At 47.9% G+C, this 20293-nt stretch overlaps 1 protein-coding gene across 2 annotated transcripts in view; it reads right to left on the reverse strand.

Annotated features, from left to right (window-relative positions):
* Positions 1–12361: 12361 nt before the first annotated feature.
* The window catches only part of KCNK10 (potassium two pore domain channel subfamily K member 10), a 129414-nt gene continuing 121482 nt past the window's right edge, over positions 12362–20293 (reverse strand). For both annotated transcript variants that reach the window (XM_019800393.2, XM_011225843.3), the window contains exon 7: positions 12362–18384. In XM_019800393.2, coding sequence (XP_019655952.1) covers positions 17764–18384 — 621 coding nt within the window. In that variant the 3' untranslated portion in view covers positions 12362–17763. The remainder of the gene's footprint in view (positions 18385–20293) is intronic.

Raw genomic sequence — 20293 nt, forward strand, 5'->3', positions numbered from 1 at the left:
CTTATCTCATGGATGGGCAAATGGACCCAGAGCAACCAAGTCCTTTTCTAACCACCTCTGGGTCCAACTTTTCTAAAAACTGCACAGGCACTTCATTGCCCAACTGATCCTTCCCCTCTCACAACTGCCAAGTCCCAAGGAGGGTACCACTAAGTCTGGATGCCTTCATTTAGAAAAGGGTCTCGAGAAGTTAGAAAGGTTGAAGATGCAAGAGAGAGGAGGAAAGAACGGGAAAATCAGGAAAGAATGGGATTATTGAGGGCACAAATAGAAGCCTTAGCTTTGGAAATGAGCTGTGCTTCTGAGGAAGAAAACCGAATATTTATTGAGTGCCTACAGGTCCGGCAAGTAGGAAGAACTTGCATAAAATAGCTCAGTTTAAGCTCACAACAATCTCGTGAGACAGAGGTGATCATTCCTGTTTTACAGAAGAGGAAATACATGCCAAACAAGGTTAATTTGCCCAAGATCACAAAGCTAGTAAGTGCCAAAGCCTAAACTCAAGCCTACACTAGCTGTCTCCAAAGTCATTGTCCCTAAGGCATGAGAGAAATAAAAGGATCCTGGAGAGAAGAGACATGGCAAGGTGGAGAGAAGGGAAAAGGAGAGGTCTGACAAACTTCTGAATATGAATATGAATAGAAAGAAAAAATATCACAAAATCTAATAAACTCAAAAGCTTGGCAGAATATTGCCCAATGCCTTCCCATTACCCAAAGTCCTTTTCTCCATACAACCCAATAGTCACCAGGATTCATAGTATTTCCCTTCCCACTGCTGTTTTTTTTTTTTTTAAATGTACATGTTAAGTCTCATTTGTGGCTTTTTGTTATTTTATTAAATTTTGAAGGAAATTGAAATAAGGAATAGAGATTCTTTATGCCTCCATCTAGTGACTTTTGACTGTCTTTCCTTTCCTGCCTCTTCCCTCCCCCATCACATACAGTGATGAGGGAATTTTGTATACTCCACTATTGCTTTAGGTCTTGGCCCTCTGGGCATTCAACACTCACAACAGATACTTCCTTGGATCTTGACTCTATTGCCCTGAGGCTTCATCTTGGTCACTAGCTTTCACCTTCATCATTGACTTTTAAATATCTTAACCATTTCTATAATTTGATTGGGTTCTTGTGGGAGAAGGTGGGGGAAGAAGATGAAGCAAGAAATCCATATATTTATTTCCTTGGCTTTTTTTCTAAACTTACTACAATTTCCTATCAGCCAAGGGAGCGATCTCTTTCTCTTTTGCTTAGCTTTGGAAATGGATTGTGAAAACCAGCAAGAACTACACTGGACAGCTCACGGACGGTTTGAGAGTATATGTGGTATGTGTATGTGCCCAGGTTGAGGGTAGGCTGAGAGCATTGTCTCTGAGGGAATGACCATTGAAAACCACTTCTGCAAGGTTACCTTCTCTTGGGGGGATTGAAAACCAAGGATCCAGGTACTCTCTTTAAATATTATAGGGAGAAGAGAAAATAATTCTGAGCAATTAACATCCAAATCACCATGTTAGTCCAATTACTTAAAGCCGACTTCCAAATTTAGCTCCAGTTAACTGGTCAATAAACACCCCTGTGGTACAAGAGTAGTTCAAAAAAATATTTACCTAAAGAACACTTGGCTGATGTCCTATTGTTTTTCTTTTTGCCTAATAGATGCATGCAACTAGACTCAAGATTTTGGTGATAGACCACGATCCTTGTATCCCTCCAGGCCCTGTTCAGCCACCAATTGGCTAGGAAGTCCACATTCGTGCCAGCTCCCCAAAGTAGCTTTCTCCTCATGCTTGTATTAGAGAAAAGGCTACCTATTCCTCTTGGGAAACCTTTGGCCCCCAAGTCTATGTGAAATTCATACTGAAGAATGGAGCAAACTCCATGAAAAAACATGTAGACGGGAAGAAAATGATAGACATTGGAGAAATGAGACCTCAACCTTGAGATTTAAGGTGCCTTCAGACACACAGGGAGAGAAACCAATGTTGTGTCTCTGAAGGGAGGCAAGTGTGAAGAGGAACAGGCCAAAGGACAGTTTAACTGAATGGAACCTTCATGAAGGCAAGGTACCACCGCAATCCTCAAATCTGGGGGAGGAGACTTTGGGGGGCCTCCGACTTTGATTGCCTTCACATTCCAGTGAACACATGACTCTTCTTCCATACTCAGTACTCATTTTCTTGTTCATCTCTCACTTGATTATAAGCCACATCATTTATCTCAGTGCCCCAGCCAAGCCTGGCACATAGTAAGCAGCCAGTGAATACGGGGGGAAAAAAAAAAAAAAAAAAAAAAGGGAGGGAGGGAGGGGCAGGACAACTGGAAAACCTACATACAGACATACCTACATACCTGTCTCACGTAGACAGCTGAAAGACCCAGAAAATTTGGTGGAATTTCTGAAAAATTCAGTGGGCTCAGCTCAATGGAGAAGAGGTTCAAAATTTCCCTAGTGGCCAAGACAAAAAGGGAAATCCTGAGGATGTCCTCTATTCTTTATTCCCCTGAGTGCCATGGCCAGAAGTTAGCAGAAAGCCTAGCAAACAGGTGTTCCCTAAAAACATCTTGAATGAATGTGAAGCTCGTCTCTAAGGCCCTTTCCAGCTCTGGCATTATGGGACTTTGCCTTTTACGTTCTGCTGTAGCTGGTAAATCCCTACGACCCCTCATTCTTGGGCCTGGCAACACAGACAAGGATAAAATTGCAAGTTGGAGGATAAGTAGAAGTGAAAGCTTGACCTTGGGAATCAGCTTCGCTGTTCAGCCCCCCAGCTTCCCGTACTGCTAACCAAACCAAAGTTTTCTCCAAGAAAGACCATTCTGCTGAGTGATGGGACCAGACATTGTGTTGAGAGACACACAAACCTGCTTGATGGATGGTCTACACCACAAAACTCTGATCCACATTTCCCCCACACTGGAGCCCTCCATAACCTTATTCTATGAAGAGGAGGGCTAGTTCCCAGTTTGAGGCATGTTTCCACTCTGTGCTCCCTCTCTTCTCTTGTTACAAACAAAGGAGCTCAACCTGGTTGACCTCATCCAGGGAGGAATGATTTAGGGAAATTGCTCTGTGCCTTAACTAGAAGGCATGCAGGCCACAGTGGGAAGAATTACTAATGAGTTTTTGCCTGCATTTATTAGTGGGCCATTAATAAAGAAGGAAGGTTGATGGGGGAAGAGAGGGAGAGAAGGGGAAAGTGGGGAGGGAAACAGGGAAGAATGGAGAGAGGGAGGCAGGGAGAAAGGAAGGCTGGCAGGCAAGGTGAAGGGAAGGAAGGAAGGGAGGGAGGGAGGGAGGGAGGGAGGGAGGAAGGGCACATACGCAGATACAAATGAAATAAGAACCAAAAGGGACAAAAGCCCCTGTCCCAAGTCCACAGCTTTTAAAAAAACAAATTAAAAAAAAAACAGTAAATCATGTTGAATTCATTTCTGAAAAAGGAGAAAACACTGAGTCAAAGTTCTAAAATAACTTGGTTCGGGTCTCGTGGCTGCTGTTTTCTAGCTGGGTGAGGAAGTCCCTTTAACTAGATGCTCAGATGTATGAACGCTTGCTTTTCCTGCCTGAAAGGACTGGAAGCACCTTCGGAATCCATGGTGCTCTGCCTTCGTGTGGGTTTGTGTTCCTAGACAGAGTTGTAACTGCCTTGTAGTTGTAACCTCTTGGGCCTTGCCCTTCCTCACAGACCCTCAGTGCTCCCCCACAGCCTGGAGGATAAAGTCCAAGGTCCTCAACGTGGTATTTGAGGCCGTCACGGGCCTGGCTCCCCCACACCACTATTTTGGTGTTTCCATTCTAACAGCACCCCCATGGCTCCTCCCAACCCGTGCGTCTCTGCGCTTTTGCTCGCAGCGTGGCTCTGCTTGGAACCGTCACCTACTCCCCTCCCAAGGACCACTACTCAGACCTCTTCCTGAAGCCTGCCAAGACCCCTGCCAGCTCGTCCCCACTGCTAGGAGTTGGCTGGGACCCCCCTACCCTGGGCAAGCCTCTGTCATTGCACTGGCCACATTCTGTGACATTTATCGGCTTTGTGGATTTCACCTGATAGTGAGGTCCTCTGGGGAGATCCGTCATTGGACTCCCCCCTTTGAGCACCACGCCCAACACACGGAGGCCTTTCGATAAATGTTCGTCGGGTGAAGGGGATGACTGACTGATCATCTTCTCTCCACACCTGAGACCCAGATGTCCTTTAGAAGATGGAAAACAAAGTTTGAAGACATTCTTCTTTGTTAATCCCTCCCTCTGGCCCCTCGGTAGGGGCATACTTTGTGCCTTTTTCTCTTCGTACCTTCTCCTGCTTCTGTCTTATTCTCCTTTGTCACCTTAGTGGCACGCCAGCTCCCGTAAGCCGGAAGCCTGGCCGTAGTGCTACCAGAAAGTGCCAACTGCCAGAGATGGGCCCGAGTCAGTTGGGGGCATTGGGAGGCAGGGAGATATCCCAGACATCTGTTCCTATGGACTCAGAGTGTGTTGGGAGACAATGCTTCTGTTTCAAGAAAACCAAGGAAAGCCTGACGTACAAGTAGGGGCGCCATATCAGGAATGTTGTCTTGCCTTCTGGAGCCTTCCCCATTCATGGTGGAGAAGTGCAAGGAGCAGCTGGAGGGCCATCTCTCAGGATTACTGTAGAGAGAACATGGGCTCCATACGGAAGGTTGGAATAAGTGGCTTCAACATTCTCTACCCCCCTATTGGCAGCTCTCCATCCTTGAATACAGTATGGACAAACCACAGGGAGTCTCTGATTGGGGCTGGGACTCAGACCCACTGTCTCATCCCCTCCCCTTCCTTCCCAGCAGGGGTCACTGGGAAAGCTCTAGGTCCGCACATCCCTTCTCCCTGTCCTAGGGAAGAGTGGGCACCCTCCTCCCCTGGGTTCTTGCAAGGTCCAACCTATGAAAAGGAAGTGAAAATGGAAGTTGCAGAGAAAGACGGTTACCATAATGTTAAAGAATAAACATACCCACCCCGGGCCCTGCCGATATATACACATGACATATGTGACACACCCCCCCCAATTACTCAAGGCAGTGTGGACAGCGGCGGGCTTGATGGCAATGTTTTCAGTGCCTTTGGCACAAGCACCTTCCAGGACCTTCTCTTGGAATTACATAATGAAGCGCCAGCCCCAGGACCTTCTGGCATCTTCCATGGCCTGCCTGCCAGTTTGAATGTTGGCAGCAGCCCAGAGCCCTCACACCGTGCAGCAGCTGAAGAGGGAAATGATGAGTACTGCGTGAGAGAGTCGCTCTCGGCGGGGAGTGGGGCGGCTCTCGGGATGATGTGAGAAACTCCAGGGGCGGGGGCTTCCCGGGCAGGTGCAGGCAGCGCCCGAGAAATAGTGCTTTGCGGCTCTAGCTGCAATTCTCAACCTCCGGGTGATGGGGGATTTCCCCTCGGAGTTTTGTCGCATTCAGAACAACTGCACGAAGAGGACTCCTGAAAAAGAGTTTGAGAGTAGAGAGGAAAGACAATCCGGACGGACAAAGGCATCCTCGTCAGTGGGGGCGGCAGCAGAAGCCTGCGCCCGTGATGCGGGGCTCTGGGCGGCCGGTCCTGGTAGGCTGGCAGAGCGGAGAGGAGCCTGCTGCTTAGCCACAGTGGAGGGGAAAATGCAGACAAGAAAAGGCAAGCCCCTTTTTGTAGTGATTATCCAGTGACCGGCCGGAGGGAGAGGTGGAGGAATGGTCCCTCACCTCCATTCTCTCTCTTCACAAGCCACATCTGGTGAAGAGAAACTATCCAGGATGAGGAGGGCAGGTGTGGCCTAGGGGAAGTATTCCAAACGTCCCTGTAACGATGAAGCCCACCCACGTCCCTCCAGCAGACTCCTGTACTTAGCTGCTTCGAACAGAATGGGACTCAAGGAATAAGAGAGGGCGACAGAAAAAGAGGAAGGTTAAGACACTACCTTGTCTTTTCCATTACGCACTTGTACCTAACCTGGACAGCCTGACACGGTTCCTGATAGGTAGAGAATTTTAGGGCTTTCCTTAGTGATATTACGGACACACAGCCCGTAACCTAAGCTCTAACTTACCTTCTCACCTGAGCTGGATGAGGTCGTGATATTCAGGTACAGTCCTTACAAGGCATCTCTGTTGCCTGAGCTGAAACACAGGGGACAGGGGAGCTGCGGAGGGGGCCTCCGTGCCAGATCGTTGCTCACCCCCTAGCCGATGGGGAGGAAGAGTCCCCAGTCCCCAGGAGTCAGGATCCTGGCCTTAGGAAACTCTTCCAAGTGAGTCCGGAGAGAGATGAGGTACCCTAGCCCACCTGGGGCTGTTGATGACAAAGCCGTGGCATCTCCCAGAGCCCCCGCTCCCTCCACAGTGGTGTGGTTTTCAGGTTTGCATTAGACGCTTCATGGCAGGGAAGCACCAATGGGAAGAATGTGGGATTTGGAGCGGAGCACGCGTTTCTTCTCACACCCCTGGCGTTGGGTGTGACCCTAGCAAACAGGACTTGAGGTTTTGTTGTGGTAAACAAGGGAGCCTAAACTCCCGGGATCAGGCAAGCCAAGAGCTATTGAAAGGCTCTTCAGTTTCTTTGAGAGTTAAAACATACATAGAAGGAAAATAAATTTCAAAAGGGGGAAACATACCCTCTGATGAAAAGGACTTGTCAAATTCTGAGTTGTTTATTTTTTTCCACTGAAGCAACAATATTCTTCTAAATCGATAACAGTGTAGGGGAGAGGATAGGAATATTAATATAGTATTAACTATTGAGTACATAATTATTTCGCTAATTAATAATAAAATCATTAATTGTGTGTGCATGTACCCAGGCTATAGTTAAGAGCTTCATATATGGTAGTCCTGGGATATTCTAGCCTCTTTTTTTTTTCAATCTCCTTTTGTAAAAGGTCACCTCTTGCTTTGTTCTAATGACCTTTGGGACATCTTCTGGGTCTCTTGTCAGAGAAAAGGCCCAGAAACCTGAGCTTAAAGATACAGAAGTGGGGGGGGGGGCGGGGGGGCGGGGTCCCCACCACTGTGAAGCCCTGAACATTGTTTTTGTTTAATGAGGATTCCTGTTGTACACTTTCCTGCTCCCTTTATCTGCTGATTCTCTACAATAAACTTCCCCCCAGGAAGGAACATGGGGCAGAACTTTAGTAAAATGCCCCAATGCTTCTAGATGTTTGTGCCGAGGTCCAGCACCTGGCCTGTTGCTGGGGCTTGGCAACCAAGTGCTGAGGGACCCCATCCACCCTGACGCTGTCTTGAGATGTACTGAGTTGAAGCCCTGCGTTTTCAGCGCATGGCCTTGCATCCAAAAACCCCATGGCCGGAGTCTAGTGCGCTCTGCACACCTTTTCAGCCGTCCACGGATGCCTTGTGCCGTCTTGAGCATTTGGCTGGGCCCTGGGAAAAGCCAGGCTCAGGAAACCTCCTTCTCTGTCCCAACGATATTTCTTCCTCTTGTGAAGCACGGCACAGGGGCAGCCGAAGAGATCCGGGGGGAAAACAGTCTCCTGGAGCCGGTCCACCTCTCTCCATGCACTTTGCTCCCTTCCTCCTCCTTGGGTCCCTCCGGGGTCCTTCTATGACCTCAGGCCACCTCTTCTTACTTTCGAACGTTGCTGAGATCATTTTCGGAAAGCTCTCACCTGCTCGGGGCTTGCCCTCCCCAGATCCAAGGCTACCTTGTAGTGATTATCAGGCCTCTGTGCCTCAGGGCGGGGTAATCTAGGCGGGGACCCCTTTCTCCTATACTCACTTCCGCTAGCTGGGGCTTACCTGCACCGACCCTGCACGGGACACACAGAATCTTGCCCTTGTGGGACCCTCGCTGGGCAGGGAAGCAGAGCTTCTGGCCCCACCCGCCCACGGCCTCCGCGGCCAGCTTCTCTGTGGAGATCATTTTGCCTTGTAGCTTCTGGAAGACATTTTTGCCTGGAACCCCTGTCTTTTCTCCTTTACCAGTTCTCATTATTCTGTCTCCATCTCCCAGGATTCAGACCTTTGAGAAAAGAAAAAGCCAGGGAAATGCTCAGCTATTTCTGCTTCCTTCCCAGTCACATCCTTCTCTTGCTTGAATTGGCCGGGGTGGGGGGGGGGACAGAGGGCAGACTGAGGAAAAGAAAAAGGAAAACGCCAGGAGAGAGAAAACCGTTTTTGTACTACACCATAATCACCCAGCCTCATTCAGAATATGCGGTCGGCTTTTTGTGATCACATTCTTTCTTCTAGGAGCTCCTGAGATGACCGGGGAGGTGGCCCCTCCGAGACGCACACAGGCCTGTTTTCTGGGATAAGCCCTTCCTCAGGTTGGCCAGAAACTGATCCTGGATCCCAGATCCCGCAGGGCTGAGCTAGAGAGGAAGAGAATCTAGAGGAGGGCATAGAGTATGCGTCTGGGTGCCCCAAGGGGAGCCAGGCCTGGGCGGGTCTAGAGTCAGGTCCTGTGACCTGGTTTGGCCCTGGGGCTGATTGGATCTCTCTCTCCCCATGGGAGCCCCCCACTTCTGCCCCCATCCCACCCTCCTCTCTCAGGAAAGTAAACTCTGCTGAGCTTACCACTGCTGAGGCGGGAAGGAGATAAAAAGTAGTTCAGCTGAGGGGTGTTCCTGGTCTCTAGCTCTAGGAAACCACATCCCCATCCCCTCCTCAAAGAGATTGCTCAGTCCAAGGCACTGCTCAGAGTGTTTCTAGAATAGGAATCTTCCACAAATCGGGGAGAAAACAGGTCTTCTGCTCCTACTTAAGCAGCAAGACGATATAGCTTCAGACCAGGAAGAACCCTTTAGGACAGACACAAAGTTCAGATATGCAAGAAATGGTGAAGCTCTTTGTTTTTCTGTCAATCAAGCTAATTTCCCTCTCGGGGAGTGCGGGAAGTTATATGGCAGTTGGTGGTTTGGGCTGGGATCCTGGGGCCCTGTACCCCTCATTCCCCTCCCGCCCCACCCCCGTGCCCCCAGGCCTTCAGGCAGGGCTGGCCCAGGGTTTCTCCTGAGGCTCATCACGCTGTCTGTCCTTTCTCTTCAGGGGGCTGCACAAAGGTCCCTCTTTGGGGAGGAACCCCAGACTCGGTCCCCAACCCCACACGATCCCCTCTGACTCGGGAAAGATGCTTTCCCACCTGTGCGCTCCAAGCTGGTGTGCTCTCTGTCCCGTGAAATCCTCCTGTGGGGCTGGCTGTTGAATCAAAGAGGCAGGAATATTCTTGCCATTATAGCCCTCCCTTGGGGAAATGAAGTCAGAGCCTAGGATCTGCTTGACATGAGACAAGAGGGAGGGAAACAGAGAAGGAAGAGAAGCGAATGTACTGCTCGTGTGTTTGAGTCACACGTGGCTATCAGAAGGAGTTATGCTTCCTGTTGTAATCGGTGCCTGATGGAGCTTATCTTCTGTTCATCTTTTAAGTTTGGCTTAGAGTTTGTGAATGATTTGTCATTGTAAAGCTTTCCCCCCTAAGAGAAAATACCCTGTAGCAAAGTAATCCCAAGCGAGGATTGATTTGTGGTATCCTCAGACAAATGGATCCATCTTAAATATCATCACAAACAATTACGCTTGGGAGCCAGCCCCGCACCCCTGCTCCCTAACCAGTCCTCCTCTACGTCCTTGAAGATTCCGCCTCTTACAGGAAGACTGCTTTGACTGCCATGAGGCACGCTGACCCTCATGCTCTCTGAATTCCTAGCTCCCTTGTGCTTTGAACCAAATCACATGCTGTCCTAAAATTGCTCTTTCCCCAACCCGATTGCCAGATTTTGCCACCCAGGGCACCGTGCACCAGGCTGCCTAACCATACAATGGGAGATCTGTGAGGGCTGGGGCTATGGTTTTGCCAGCCCCTGCCCCTCTCCCAGGACCTCATACAGAGTAAGCTCCATAAATGTTTGTAAATGGACGGATGGATAGATGGATGCAATCTGCTATCCTCACCAGTTTCCATCCCCATTAGCTATTTCTCCCTTTTTTTCTCTTCAACCATAATTCAGTGGAGAAATTGTTTCAGATTCATATTCATTTATGGGAATAAGGGGATACCCGGTTACATTTCTTCTTTCTATGGAAGCAGACAGCTAAAGAAGAATGTTCTTTTAAGGCATAGATTAATGCGCTACATAAAATAATGAAATGCACACCCGTAAATTATGTTAGCATGTGTGTATTTCTATTTCTTAACATTTGCAACTAATGTTGATTCCAGGATGGTGGCATTCTCCAAGGCTCTTCACTACAAAAACAAATTTGTATCTTATGAGGCCTTACCGTTTTTCTTTGCCTTGGTATTTACAAATCACTCATAAGAGCCATTGATGTGGGTGGTTTATAGATAACACAGACTATTGGATTATATTTTAATGTTATTATGTTCCAAGTGAGGAAAAATCCTTATTTATCTTAAATGACTCCACATAATAATTAATGACCTTTAAAATTCATTTAATAAACACAACTCTTTCAAAGAGGTTGTGTGAGACATTATATCTATATCTATATCTATATCTATATATTAGCTTTAGGTTCTTATAACATATTTTTAAATTTCTTTCTAAGAACCAGCCATTAAAACTTTGAAATATTTCCCACAGAGGCAATGATGGATGTTGACGTATGCACCATCTCAGATTCACACAGCCAGGTGCACCCTAGCGTCTGAACACTGGAATAGTTTATGTTAAGGTAGCTTGTTCCTGTGATTGATGTAAGGCCATAGAAGTGACCAGGTAAATGTTGTCTCTGGAGTCCGTGTTCTGTACCCAGAAATCTTCCAAGATACTTTCCATTTGTCTGGACTGCTGCCCTGTGCCCTAGGCTCTCCTCTCGCACTGAATCCGTCCAACCCTCCCCTCAAGTTCAGCCCAGATTTGGGCTCTCTTCTTCTGTTCCTTCGGTCCACAGAGGCCCTTTACTCAACACCACGGTTTTGGATTTGCTGTTTATCCAACAAATGTCCCCTGAGCTCCTACCATGTTCTTCTGCGCACTGTGCCAGGCCCATGAAAACAAGGGAACAAGATGTCCCTCTAGGAGCTCTGGGTATGGGGACGATGGGACAGTTAGAACAATGGAGTGACAGTTGTCACCGGGGGATCATTAGAAGGCCATCGATTCCAGTCCTGGAGGGACAGAGAGGCTTCTAGAAAACTGATTCCCACAGCATGGTGGCCATGAAATTGGGCACCTGTGAGAATAGTCTGGGATTCTTAGGACTAATTAGAAAGGAATTTGAGGGGCTGGGTACTCACAAAGCAGCTGGGCAGGACCAGAGAAATATTGTACCTGGGGACTTTGGGCTTCTCTAAGAAACACATGTCTGTTTACAAGAATTTTGGAAAATTCTTTCATGTTCAACAAAAGGTATCTTATTACCTTGCCTCCAGCCTCTGAGTAACTAATACTACTCAGTTCTAAATGCTACACCTTCATGAAGGAATGAGAGTTTAAAAGGTGAAAAATGTCTTTAGTAATACTTTGTTCTGGAAATAATTCCGACCTCATGATCCCAGGAGAGAATCTTGAGGACCTACAAGGGTCACTGGACCATATTTTGAAAAGTACTAACCTTGAGTATAGTCTTAAAGTAGTTTCTCGAATATACCTGGGTTACTAGGCAAGTAACTGTGATATAGAGAACTGTTTTGGGTGCAGGAGTCAGGAATGGTGGCACATTGCCATATATCTGACATATATTTGACATCCCCATGAAGTATAACCCTTTATTTCCTAGATTCACAGTCGAACTGTATCTGTGGTAATAAAATCGGTTTTAAAACAAAAATTCCATCACCAAACATCGAAAAGAGAACTATCCTTCAGAGCAGTCATCTTTAGAGTCTAGTTATTTCAATAACTATCACTGCAAATTTTGGAGTTCTTTGTAAAATACAGCTCAAACGCATTACTTAGTAGGTAAACTGGGTTTTGACCAAGATGATACCTTAAGAGTGAGATGAATTGCTTATTCCACCAGCCTTGGCTCCAAATGACCTCCAGGTCATGAAAAGATTAAATCTGCCTTGAAGGTATTAATTATTACAGGTATTAATTAATTAATTAATACAGGCATTAAAATTATTCCACCAATAATTTGAGTGTCTCTATTATATCGAGCACAGTGCTCAGCCCTGGAAATGGAGACGGAAGGCCTAATTCCTGCCCCGAGGGGTTTATAATCTGCATCAAACACACAGCAGCTCCTCCATCCGCAAGACAATGGGTCCCCACAGACCCCAGCCTGATGCTGATGCAGTGAGTGTAAGTGGGTGCCCAGCCAGGCAAGAAGCCTGTCCCCAGAAGCCCTGAGTGCAGCTCCCACCCCAGCCACTGTAAACCATGCTTGGCCCCACAAAAGAAAGGAAAACAGGAGAGGCATTGGATCAGATCTTCCAGAAGGTCTTTGTTGCAATTTTCTGCATCATTGAAAAAAAAAAAGTTACATCATCATCAAATAAAGACAATAGCAGCAGAGCTCATTGAAACGTTACAAGCAATTTGCTCTTGTACTTTTCCTAAGAACGTTATGAAATTCCCTCCTCCCCCCACCCCGCATTATTTTCTGTAAAATGCCTTTTTTTTGTTGTTTTTAAAGCACCATGAAATCCTACAGAGAGAAAAACAGGTAAAACACCTCCACACGTGGGCTTATCTGGGCTTATCGTTGTCACTGCGGCCCCTGCCTGGGAGTCTGGGACGTGGGTCGGTTTGCATATCGCTTCTAGGCATGACTGCACCTTCTCCCTTCAAGCTTGGCGCCCTGATGGCAAAAGAGAGGTTTTCCAATTCACCCTCTGTAGCACTGGTCTGCTGTATCGATGGGTCAGAGTCCTCTCGAGGATTTTTTTTTTTTAATGCACAGGGTACTATTTGAGATTTTTCATTTAAGAACCGCTAACAGAAGGTAGATTTCAAATCTCTTAGGCACCTGTGAAAAGGATAATCACTTTCTGTAAAATCAGAGACACTTCTTTTCTCTCCTCAATGCCACCGCGCTGACGTCTTGTGACCTGGGGACGGCCAGGGGTGGACTGAGGCTCACAGGGGTGGCTGCTGGTTCATCGTGCAAGGGCAAAGTGCAGGGCTTTCTTTATAGCCATGTAATCAACATGCTATTCCAAAGTTTCCATATGTAGAATTAACAGCATCTACAATACCGAACTAAAGTCACCTTTGTTTCAGAGAGTTCCCACTTTTATTTTTTAAGGCCACTGCTAACTAGCTCTTACATACTATACCAATGAAAGCTCCCTCTGCTGACACAGCCACTGTTTTTACCCACAGTTGCAGCAGAAATAATAGACCTCTGCTTGAAACCTTAGCAGGATGGAGAAAGCAGAGACAGGAAATGCAATACTGGTCTTTTTCTCATTTTTTTAGAGAGTCTCTGCACATTTGTTTTCCTATGCCTTTCCTATGGCTCGGCAACCAGGGTATACATCGGATGGTCCACATTCTTATCCCATCCAATGAGCGTAAATCTGCCCCCCCCCAAATTCTGGCCACATTCTCACTAATCCCCAAAACCAAGCGCACAAATAGAGAAGCAGCATTGACTCAGCCAGAAAATGATATCCTCTCGGAGGGAGGTAAGGGGGTGGTTTGCTAATGTGTAGCACAACTAGGACTTTCAACATCGAATGGTCCCCATAGAACCCAAAGCAGCCATTTCCAGCTTGTGCACGTGTGTATGTGTGTGTGTGTGTGTGTGTGTGTGACAGATATCTGTCTATAATGAATTCATGAAGTAATCAAAGGGAACCTTTACCACAATTGACTGCAAATAGCAACAGCTTACAATTCTTTAAATAGTCTTAACACCATGCAAAATATGCCCGTGTAGCCTGAGCCCTCCGGGTGCCAGTGTACTGTAAGGAAGGAAAGCGTGAGCCTACACAGGGCACAATTCTAATTTGGACACCAGGCTCCCAAATACATCTGGTCTCCATCAATTACCCAGAAAAGAAATCCCAAAGGGCAGGAGACTAAGCTCTCCTCTTAGCCTAAAATGAGGGAGCCATCAGTCAGTATTCGCAAACCCAGCCAATACCGCTCTTAGTGAATTTAGCAACTCATAGACCAGGGGAGGTTTGGTCAGAGAATTGCAGAACTCAAAGGGGCCTTGATGATTACCTATGTTCAAGTCCCTTGAGATGATGATGAGGTAACAGAGAAGCACGGGGACGGAGGTGCCCACGCTCACAGGCTGGAACAGGGGAGCGCAGACAGATAGTCCCAGTCGCCTCACCTGTAGGCCAGGGACACCCCTACCCGCACACACATTAGGGCCCTACCCCAAAGGTGGTAAGTTCCTAGAGTTCACTGTTGGGTTGGGACAGGGTAGGGAGCTACAGTCTCCAAATGGTCCCCCGGCTGTCCCCAGTAAACCTCCAGATCTATTAGGGAAGAAATAATCAGTACCCGATTACCCGGTGAAGCAGAAGGCACCACCCACTGATGACACGGAACACGTGCTCTTGCCGTGTGCAAAACCGAGCACGGATTCCAGGTGTGGGGCGGGATGGGGGGCACAGGCTGGAAGGGCAGGGCTGTGCTGACGTGTGTTTAGAAGTTGCAGCAGCTTCGCTGCGTGCTGTTTGCTACGTGCTATTTGGCCCCATCTTAAAAGGGTACCATTCACACAACTTCCTAACAACTGGCCTCCCCCCAAATCTTAGCTTATACACACGAAGGGGATGCCAAGCTCTTATTCCCTCTCAGCTTCTCCGTTGGAGAGCATGCGATAGTTTGTCCAATACTGCCCACGTATTTAATAGATCAATCTCCGTAGAGGGAGGGCTCTTCTTGGATTTCGTTCCTCAGGGCTTTGGCCCCCTCTGTACTCAGAGAACAGGTTATATTGGATATTTTCCCCACTCTCAGCCAAAGGCTTTTTTTGATCCCTCCGTATTACTGTGATTTGACTCCTTTGGGGAAGCATCTACGCACGCACCAACACCTGTTCCATTTGGTAGAATGTGCAGCTTAGTGCTTTGAATTGTTTTATTCCTGCTGTATACGGAGTTCCCGCAAGGAAAGCAAGTAAAGTGCAAAAGAGTGCTTTCAAAGGGCATCTTTAACAGTACAGAAAGGGCGCCATATACAGCATTCCCACAACCCAAACCAAAATAATGCGTAAGTGTCTGTAGGGTGACACTTTAGGTCATGTTTACACAAAGACCTCGTACCCTCTTGGTCACAGAGATCTTCTCCCCACCTCTGTACGCCATGACCATGAAAGTAGAAAGACATACATGCACACAAACAGATACACACACACACACACACACACACACACAAGAGTGCACGACATGGACATTGTAGCAAAGTCAAAAGCAGACTTTGGTCAGACAGCCTTTGAATACCAGCTCTACCACCTTCTTGCCGTGTGCCATTGGGTAAGTTACTCAGCTTCCCTGAGCCTCCGTGTCCTCATCTGTATAACGGGTTTGCAAACACTTCCCGTGGAGTGTTGCTATGAGGTTTCACTGAGCTAATGCCCATAAAGTGCCGAATCTCGTGCCTGGCCCACGGAAACCACTGGATAAATGACCAGGAAGCCTCTTGGCCAGATTTGTCTGTAGGGTCTAGAATTGTGAACACACTACTATAAAGAAGGTAACGAGTAATACAGGGCGGAAACGCACATGAATGAGATCAACGGATAGTTTAATCAGGAAGCTTTTAACTTGTCAGAAGAATAGAGAAAGTCCCAGAAATCTACCAATCAAAACACATTTTGCCAGGCTGGAAGGACTCTCACAGTAAGAGCCAGCGCCCACACCTGGATAAGCGTCCTTTCCGTGTCTGTTAATACGTGGACACAGGATGTCACCAGTGAGCCACAGCTCCAGCCCAGTGGAGGCATTAACCCAAATCTACCGTGGACAGGAAGAGCCTCATGAAAGCTGATTCTGATTTGGCTCCTTCCCAAAAGCAATGCCAGAACTTTTAACTAAACATTTGAGGGAGGGGAAGGCAGAGCTACAAGTGCTCCAGGCGAGGGAGAGCTGGGCGTTTTGGGAAATGGGCAGGAAGAGGTCTTCCGTGGTACCAGTGGCCAAGGATGTGGTGGGTATAATTTTCCCCAGAAGTCAGAAAGCATTAGATGATTTCAGGAAGTCTCCACTAGTCCTGTGATCTTTTGATAAATCCACTCTGTGTGTTGCTCGTGTGAAATCCCCAAAAGGTGGCGCCCATCACCAGCAACTTCCTGGGGCTGCCAGGTCCAAATGCTTAAGAGTGTGGTCCCAACAGCTAAGGCTGAACCATCAATGACCAGCCAATTATGCAAGGGGCTGAGGCACACACAGGATGGGGAACCTAGCACATATTTTGTCCTTTCTGATTAAAAAATCCATTTAAAATCTTCTCAAAACCTATGACTATCCCCTCCCCCACTTTCCTTCACTGACCATTCTAACCTCACGGAACAATCCTGTGGCTATTTTTTGCCTTGAAATGATCAATCACACTGGTGTTCCAACTTTAGTGACTAGCAGGTGCGAGACAAAGAAGCAAGGAAAAGAAGTGATGCTTTCAAAATAAGAAACACCCAAACATGAAAGTGGAATGTTGTAAATACTTCTTTTAAGCATTAGTTTTTAAATGGCATTAATGGCACTTAAGCTGCAAGCAATTAAAACAATTCAATTTTCTTGTACAAGAGTTGGTTGGGGGATTCTTTCTTTTGTTTGGAGATAGCAAGATTGGACCTTGTCACTATGTCTACCTTAAGACACCCAAAGGGACAAAAAGCCCTGAGATGGAATGATGCCATGGTCCTCCTTGGTATGTCTCAGACATGCAGGATGTCTATTTTTATAAAAATTTAGGATCAGCTAGACAGAACAGCAAGCCACTGGCATCATGCAAGGCAATCGTTTTGGTATTTTTCCCCCTTATCAAAACAAGTTATAACCGAAGTTCCACTAGAAAAGTGAATATGGGCATTTCAAAACCAGTTTATTTTCACCACTGCACCCACTGAGGAAAATGCATGATTTTTGCCTGTAACCATGCAGCAAATGAGGTTGAGTTTTTGCCAATGCTTGCGAGTTCATTTGTCATTCGTCGATAGACAAAATTCAATAGGCTTCTGTCATTGGTTAAGGTGATATCCACAGTGTGATGCATTTGTGACTTTTTTTCTTGTGTAATGAGGAAAGCAATTGCACCTTTTAATATGTGTGCTCTGATCTGTTTCCCACAAATTCCACATGCTCCCGGGTCCCAGGGACCTTCATTTGGAGCTTAGAAAGACTAGGTATGCACTGAATGATGTGTATCAAAATTCAGGCTCAGAGCAACATGCCACAATGTCAACTCGAACCCCCATTACAGGTACTAGTTCAGCCCCCATCCGGTCCCCTTCTGTGTGTGTGCATATCTCTAACGGTAGGTTCAGGAAATGAGGCTCCATGTAAAAGACACACCTGTTCCTTTCAGAAGGCTGGTCTAAGGAATAGCTGCCCTTTCTCCATGCCAGGCCCGGGCAGCACGGCCCCCGGGGGCGCAGCACCGGGCCACACCTGCCCTTAGCTTTTGTGGCCATGACCTCCTGCGTGTGCGAACACTCCCGGCGTGTCCTGTGGTCACTGTCGGAAGTGCGGTCCTTGTTCTTTGATTCCTTTTGGCAGAGCAATCTTTCTCCGTCGTTTATGGCACAGTGAAATATATTCTTCAATGCTATGTAATTTCGGACTAACGAGAAAGTCTGTTTAAGGCACGTGTCTCAGGGTGAATAAAAAAAAAAAAAAACCACAACGCTTGGTCAAGTCCAAGGTCCTCAGCATTTAGTTTCTGTCTTCAAGTAACGCGTTGTTCTCGAGGTCCCTGTCTTTGGTGTCCGCAGGCACCAGCCCGTTCTCCGCCCCGGCCTGCTGCTGGATGCACTCGGTGAGCGCGGCGGTGCTGGAGTGGTCCGAGTTACACATCTTCTCCGTCTCCTCCTCCTTCTTCTCTTCGTCCAGGGAGTAGTTACGGAAGTTCTTGTAGATTTTGTGAACGTCCTCGGGCAAGGTCTTTTTGAGGTCCTTGTTTTTCCTCTTGGTGAGTCTGGAGGTGGACCCGAACTTGTTGATGATGTTATCCTCGGAAGCCCCCTGCCCGTGTTTGTTCAGCTGCTCGGAGCCCTTGAGCCGCAGGTTGTTGGGCCGGTTGTTGATGCTTTCCTGGGACGAGGCCTTGAAGCGGCCAGTGTCCAGAGCGGCGAAGACGGAGCGCTTCTCCGGGGACAGCATGTCCAGCGAGTGGGCCCTCTGGTCCAGGCCCAGGCGCCGGCGCTCCATGCTGCGGATGGTGGCCGCCCGCTGCAGCTTGTCGTGGATCTCCACGCTCAGCCGCCGCCGCGTCTCCCGGAACTCGGCCGTCACGTTGGCCTTCCACTCAGCTGCGTGCGCCTTGATCTCACCCACCTGGCCGGAAGACAGAAGAGCGAGGACACGCTGAGAAGTCGTCCCCGCCTCGGGCCCCCCCCCCTCCACAGCCCTTGGGTGTCCCGATGGGAAGGCTGGCTCCGGGGAGGCCAGGGGGTGAGGGGGGCACACGCCCGGGGTGGAGGGATGGTGGCTTTGCCCTAAAGACCTGGCTTCTGTGGCTCGGGGGGCACACCTTCTAGAGAACCTGGCAGAAGCCTGAGATGTGGAGGTGGGGACCGAACGGGAGGAGGACGGCAGTCTGCGGGAGCGATCGCTATCTGGAGTTGGCCCGTGTTGGGTTCCCATGATGCGTCCACCCCTTGTTTAGTTGTATGGCCTCATTCCTCCCACGTGACTGGGGTAATCCTGTCTACCTCCCAGAGTTCTCAGGGTTACATGAGACAGAGACAGGCACCTGGGCACAAAGCAGAGGTGCAGCCGGTCCTTGGCCTGTCTCTGTTCCTCCGATGCTTCTGTCTGGGTGGGGTGACCAACCCGTCCCAATTAGACTGGGACTGTCCTGGTTGTGGAACAGAACATCCTGTGTCCTAGGTACCCCTGCAGTCCTGGGCAAACTGGGAGCGCTGCTCACCCTGAATGTGGGCCACACTGGGGTCGAGGGCTGTCTGGCTTACCCTGCTTTGAGAAGACCCTCCAGGGCCCCTGGGAATCAAACTTCCCTAGTCTTGCTCTGCGAAAGCCCATAGAACATTCTCAGAATGCATGAGGATCGATCGCAGATTTCTCGGCTCTCATTCAGCACCGCCAACAGCACTAGTCCCATGCTTTTCTACACAGACGAGCAACTCAGAAGTCTGCATTTTTGCATTTAGGAAAGTCGATATTTACATGGTAACTTTCTCTTTCACTACAGCTGATTTTCAGCAGGTCAGTTAGCCATCTGGGGAATCAGACTGGAGACTGCATTGACAGGGTTGCATTGCCAGTGTTTCTCTAAGCCAGGAAAATTAACTTGGGCCCGGGACCGATATGGGAAATTTTCCCATTCAGCAACTTTGTCCTGGGGCATTCTGTGGAGCATGTCTGTCTGCCGGGAAGCGAGCAGTCACCTTTCAGGAGGCTGTCCCTCTTTTTATTTCTTTGTTTTTGTTTTTTTTAATCTCCCTTCCACTTGTTAACTCTTTTCTTCTTCTCTTGCCCTCCTTTTCAGTTCTTTTCCTCCCTTCCTAGAAGAACTACATGGACTTTTTTTTTTTAAATCACAAAATCTATCTTCCCCTCCTTTATCTTCCTTTTCTTGCCTTTGTGTAGGTTCTCACGAATATTTACCCGAGGGAGTAAAGCCTGCATGTCCCTGGACACAGGGATAGATTTATTTCTACAGATCTGACAACCCGGAGGGGATAAAGGTGAAAAGGGACCCCTTGTGTTTGCTTCCCCACAGTTGATCACTGTTGGAGGACTTCAGTCTCAGAGAATCCAAAAGGAGTCCTAGCAGTCTAGTGCATTTCCATACAGACCAGGCCCATCCTTCTCAAGCTTTTTATAAACTTTCTAGGCTGCTCCCACATGTCTGCACACCTCCCTCAACTAGAGTCTACCCCTGCTGACCATTGTTATTTTTTTCTTTTTCCCTTTTCATTGTTTAAAAATAAGTCATTCTGGGGAGCCCGGGGGGCTCAGTTGGTTAAGCATCTGACTCTTGGTTTTGGCTCAGGTCATAATCTCAGGGTCCTGGGATCCAGCCCTACACTGGGCTCCGTGCTCAGTGGGGAGTCTGCTTGAGACTCTCTCTCTGCCCCTTCCGCCACTCATGCTTGCTCTCACTCTCTCTCTAAAAATAAAAAAAATTTAAAAATAACAAAAAAAATAAAAAGTCGTTGTTTACTAGTCCTTCCAGAATCTGTGGGCTGGTGAGTCATCAGATGTTCTCACCGGCCAAAAA

Source organism: Ailuropoda melanoleuca, chromosome 14 (genome assembly GCF_002007445.2).
Source record: "Ailuropoda melanoleuca isolate Jingjing chromosome 14, ASM200744v2, whole genome shotgun sequence".
Lineage (NCBI taxonomy): Eukaryota > Metazoa > Chordata > Mammalia > Carnivora > Ursidae > Ailuropoda > Ailuropoda melanoleuca.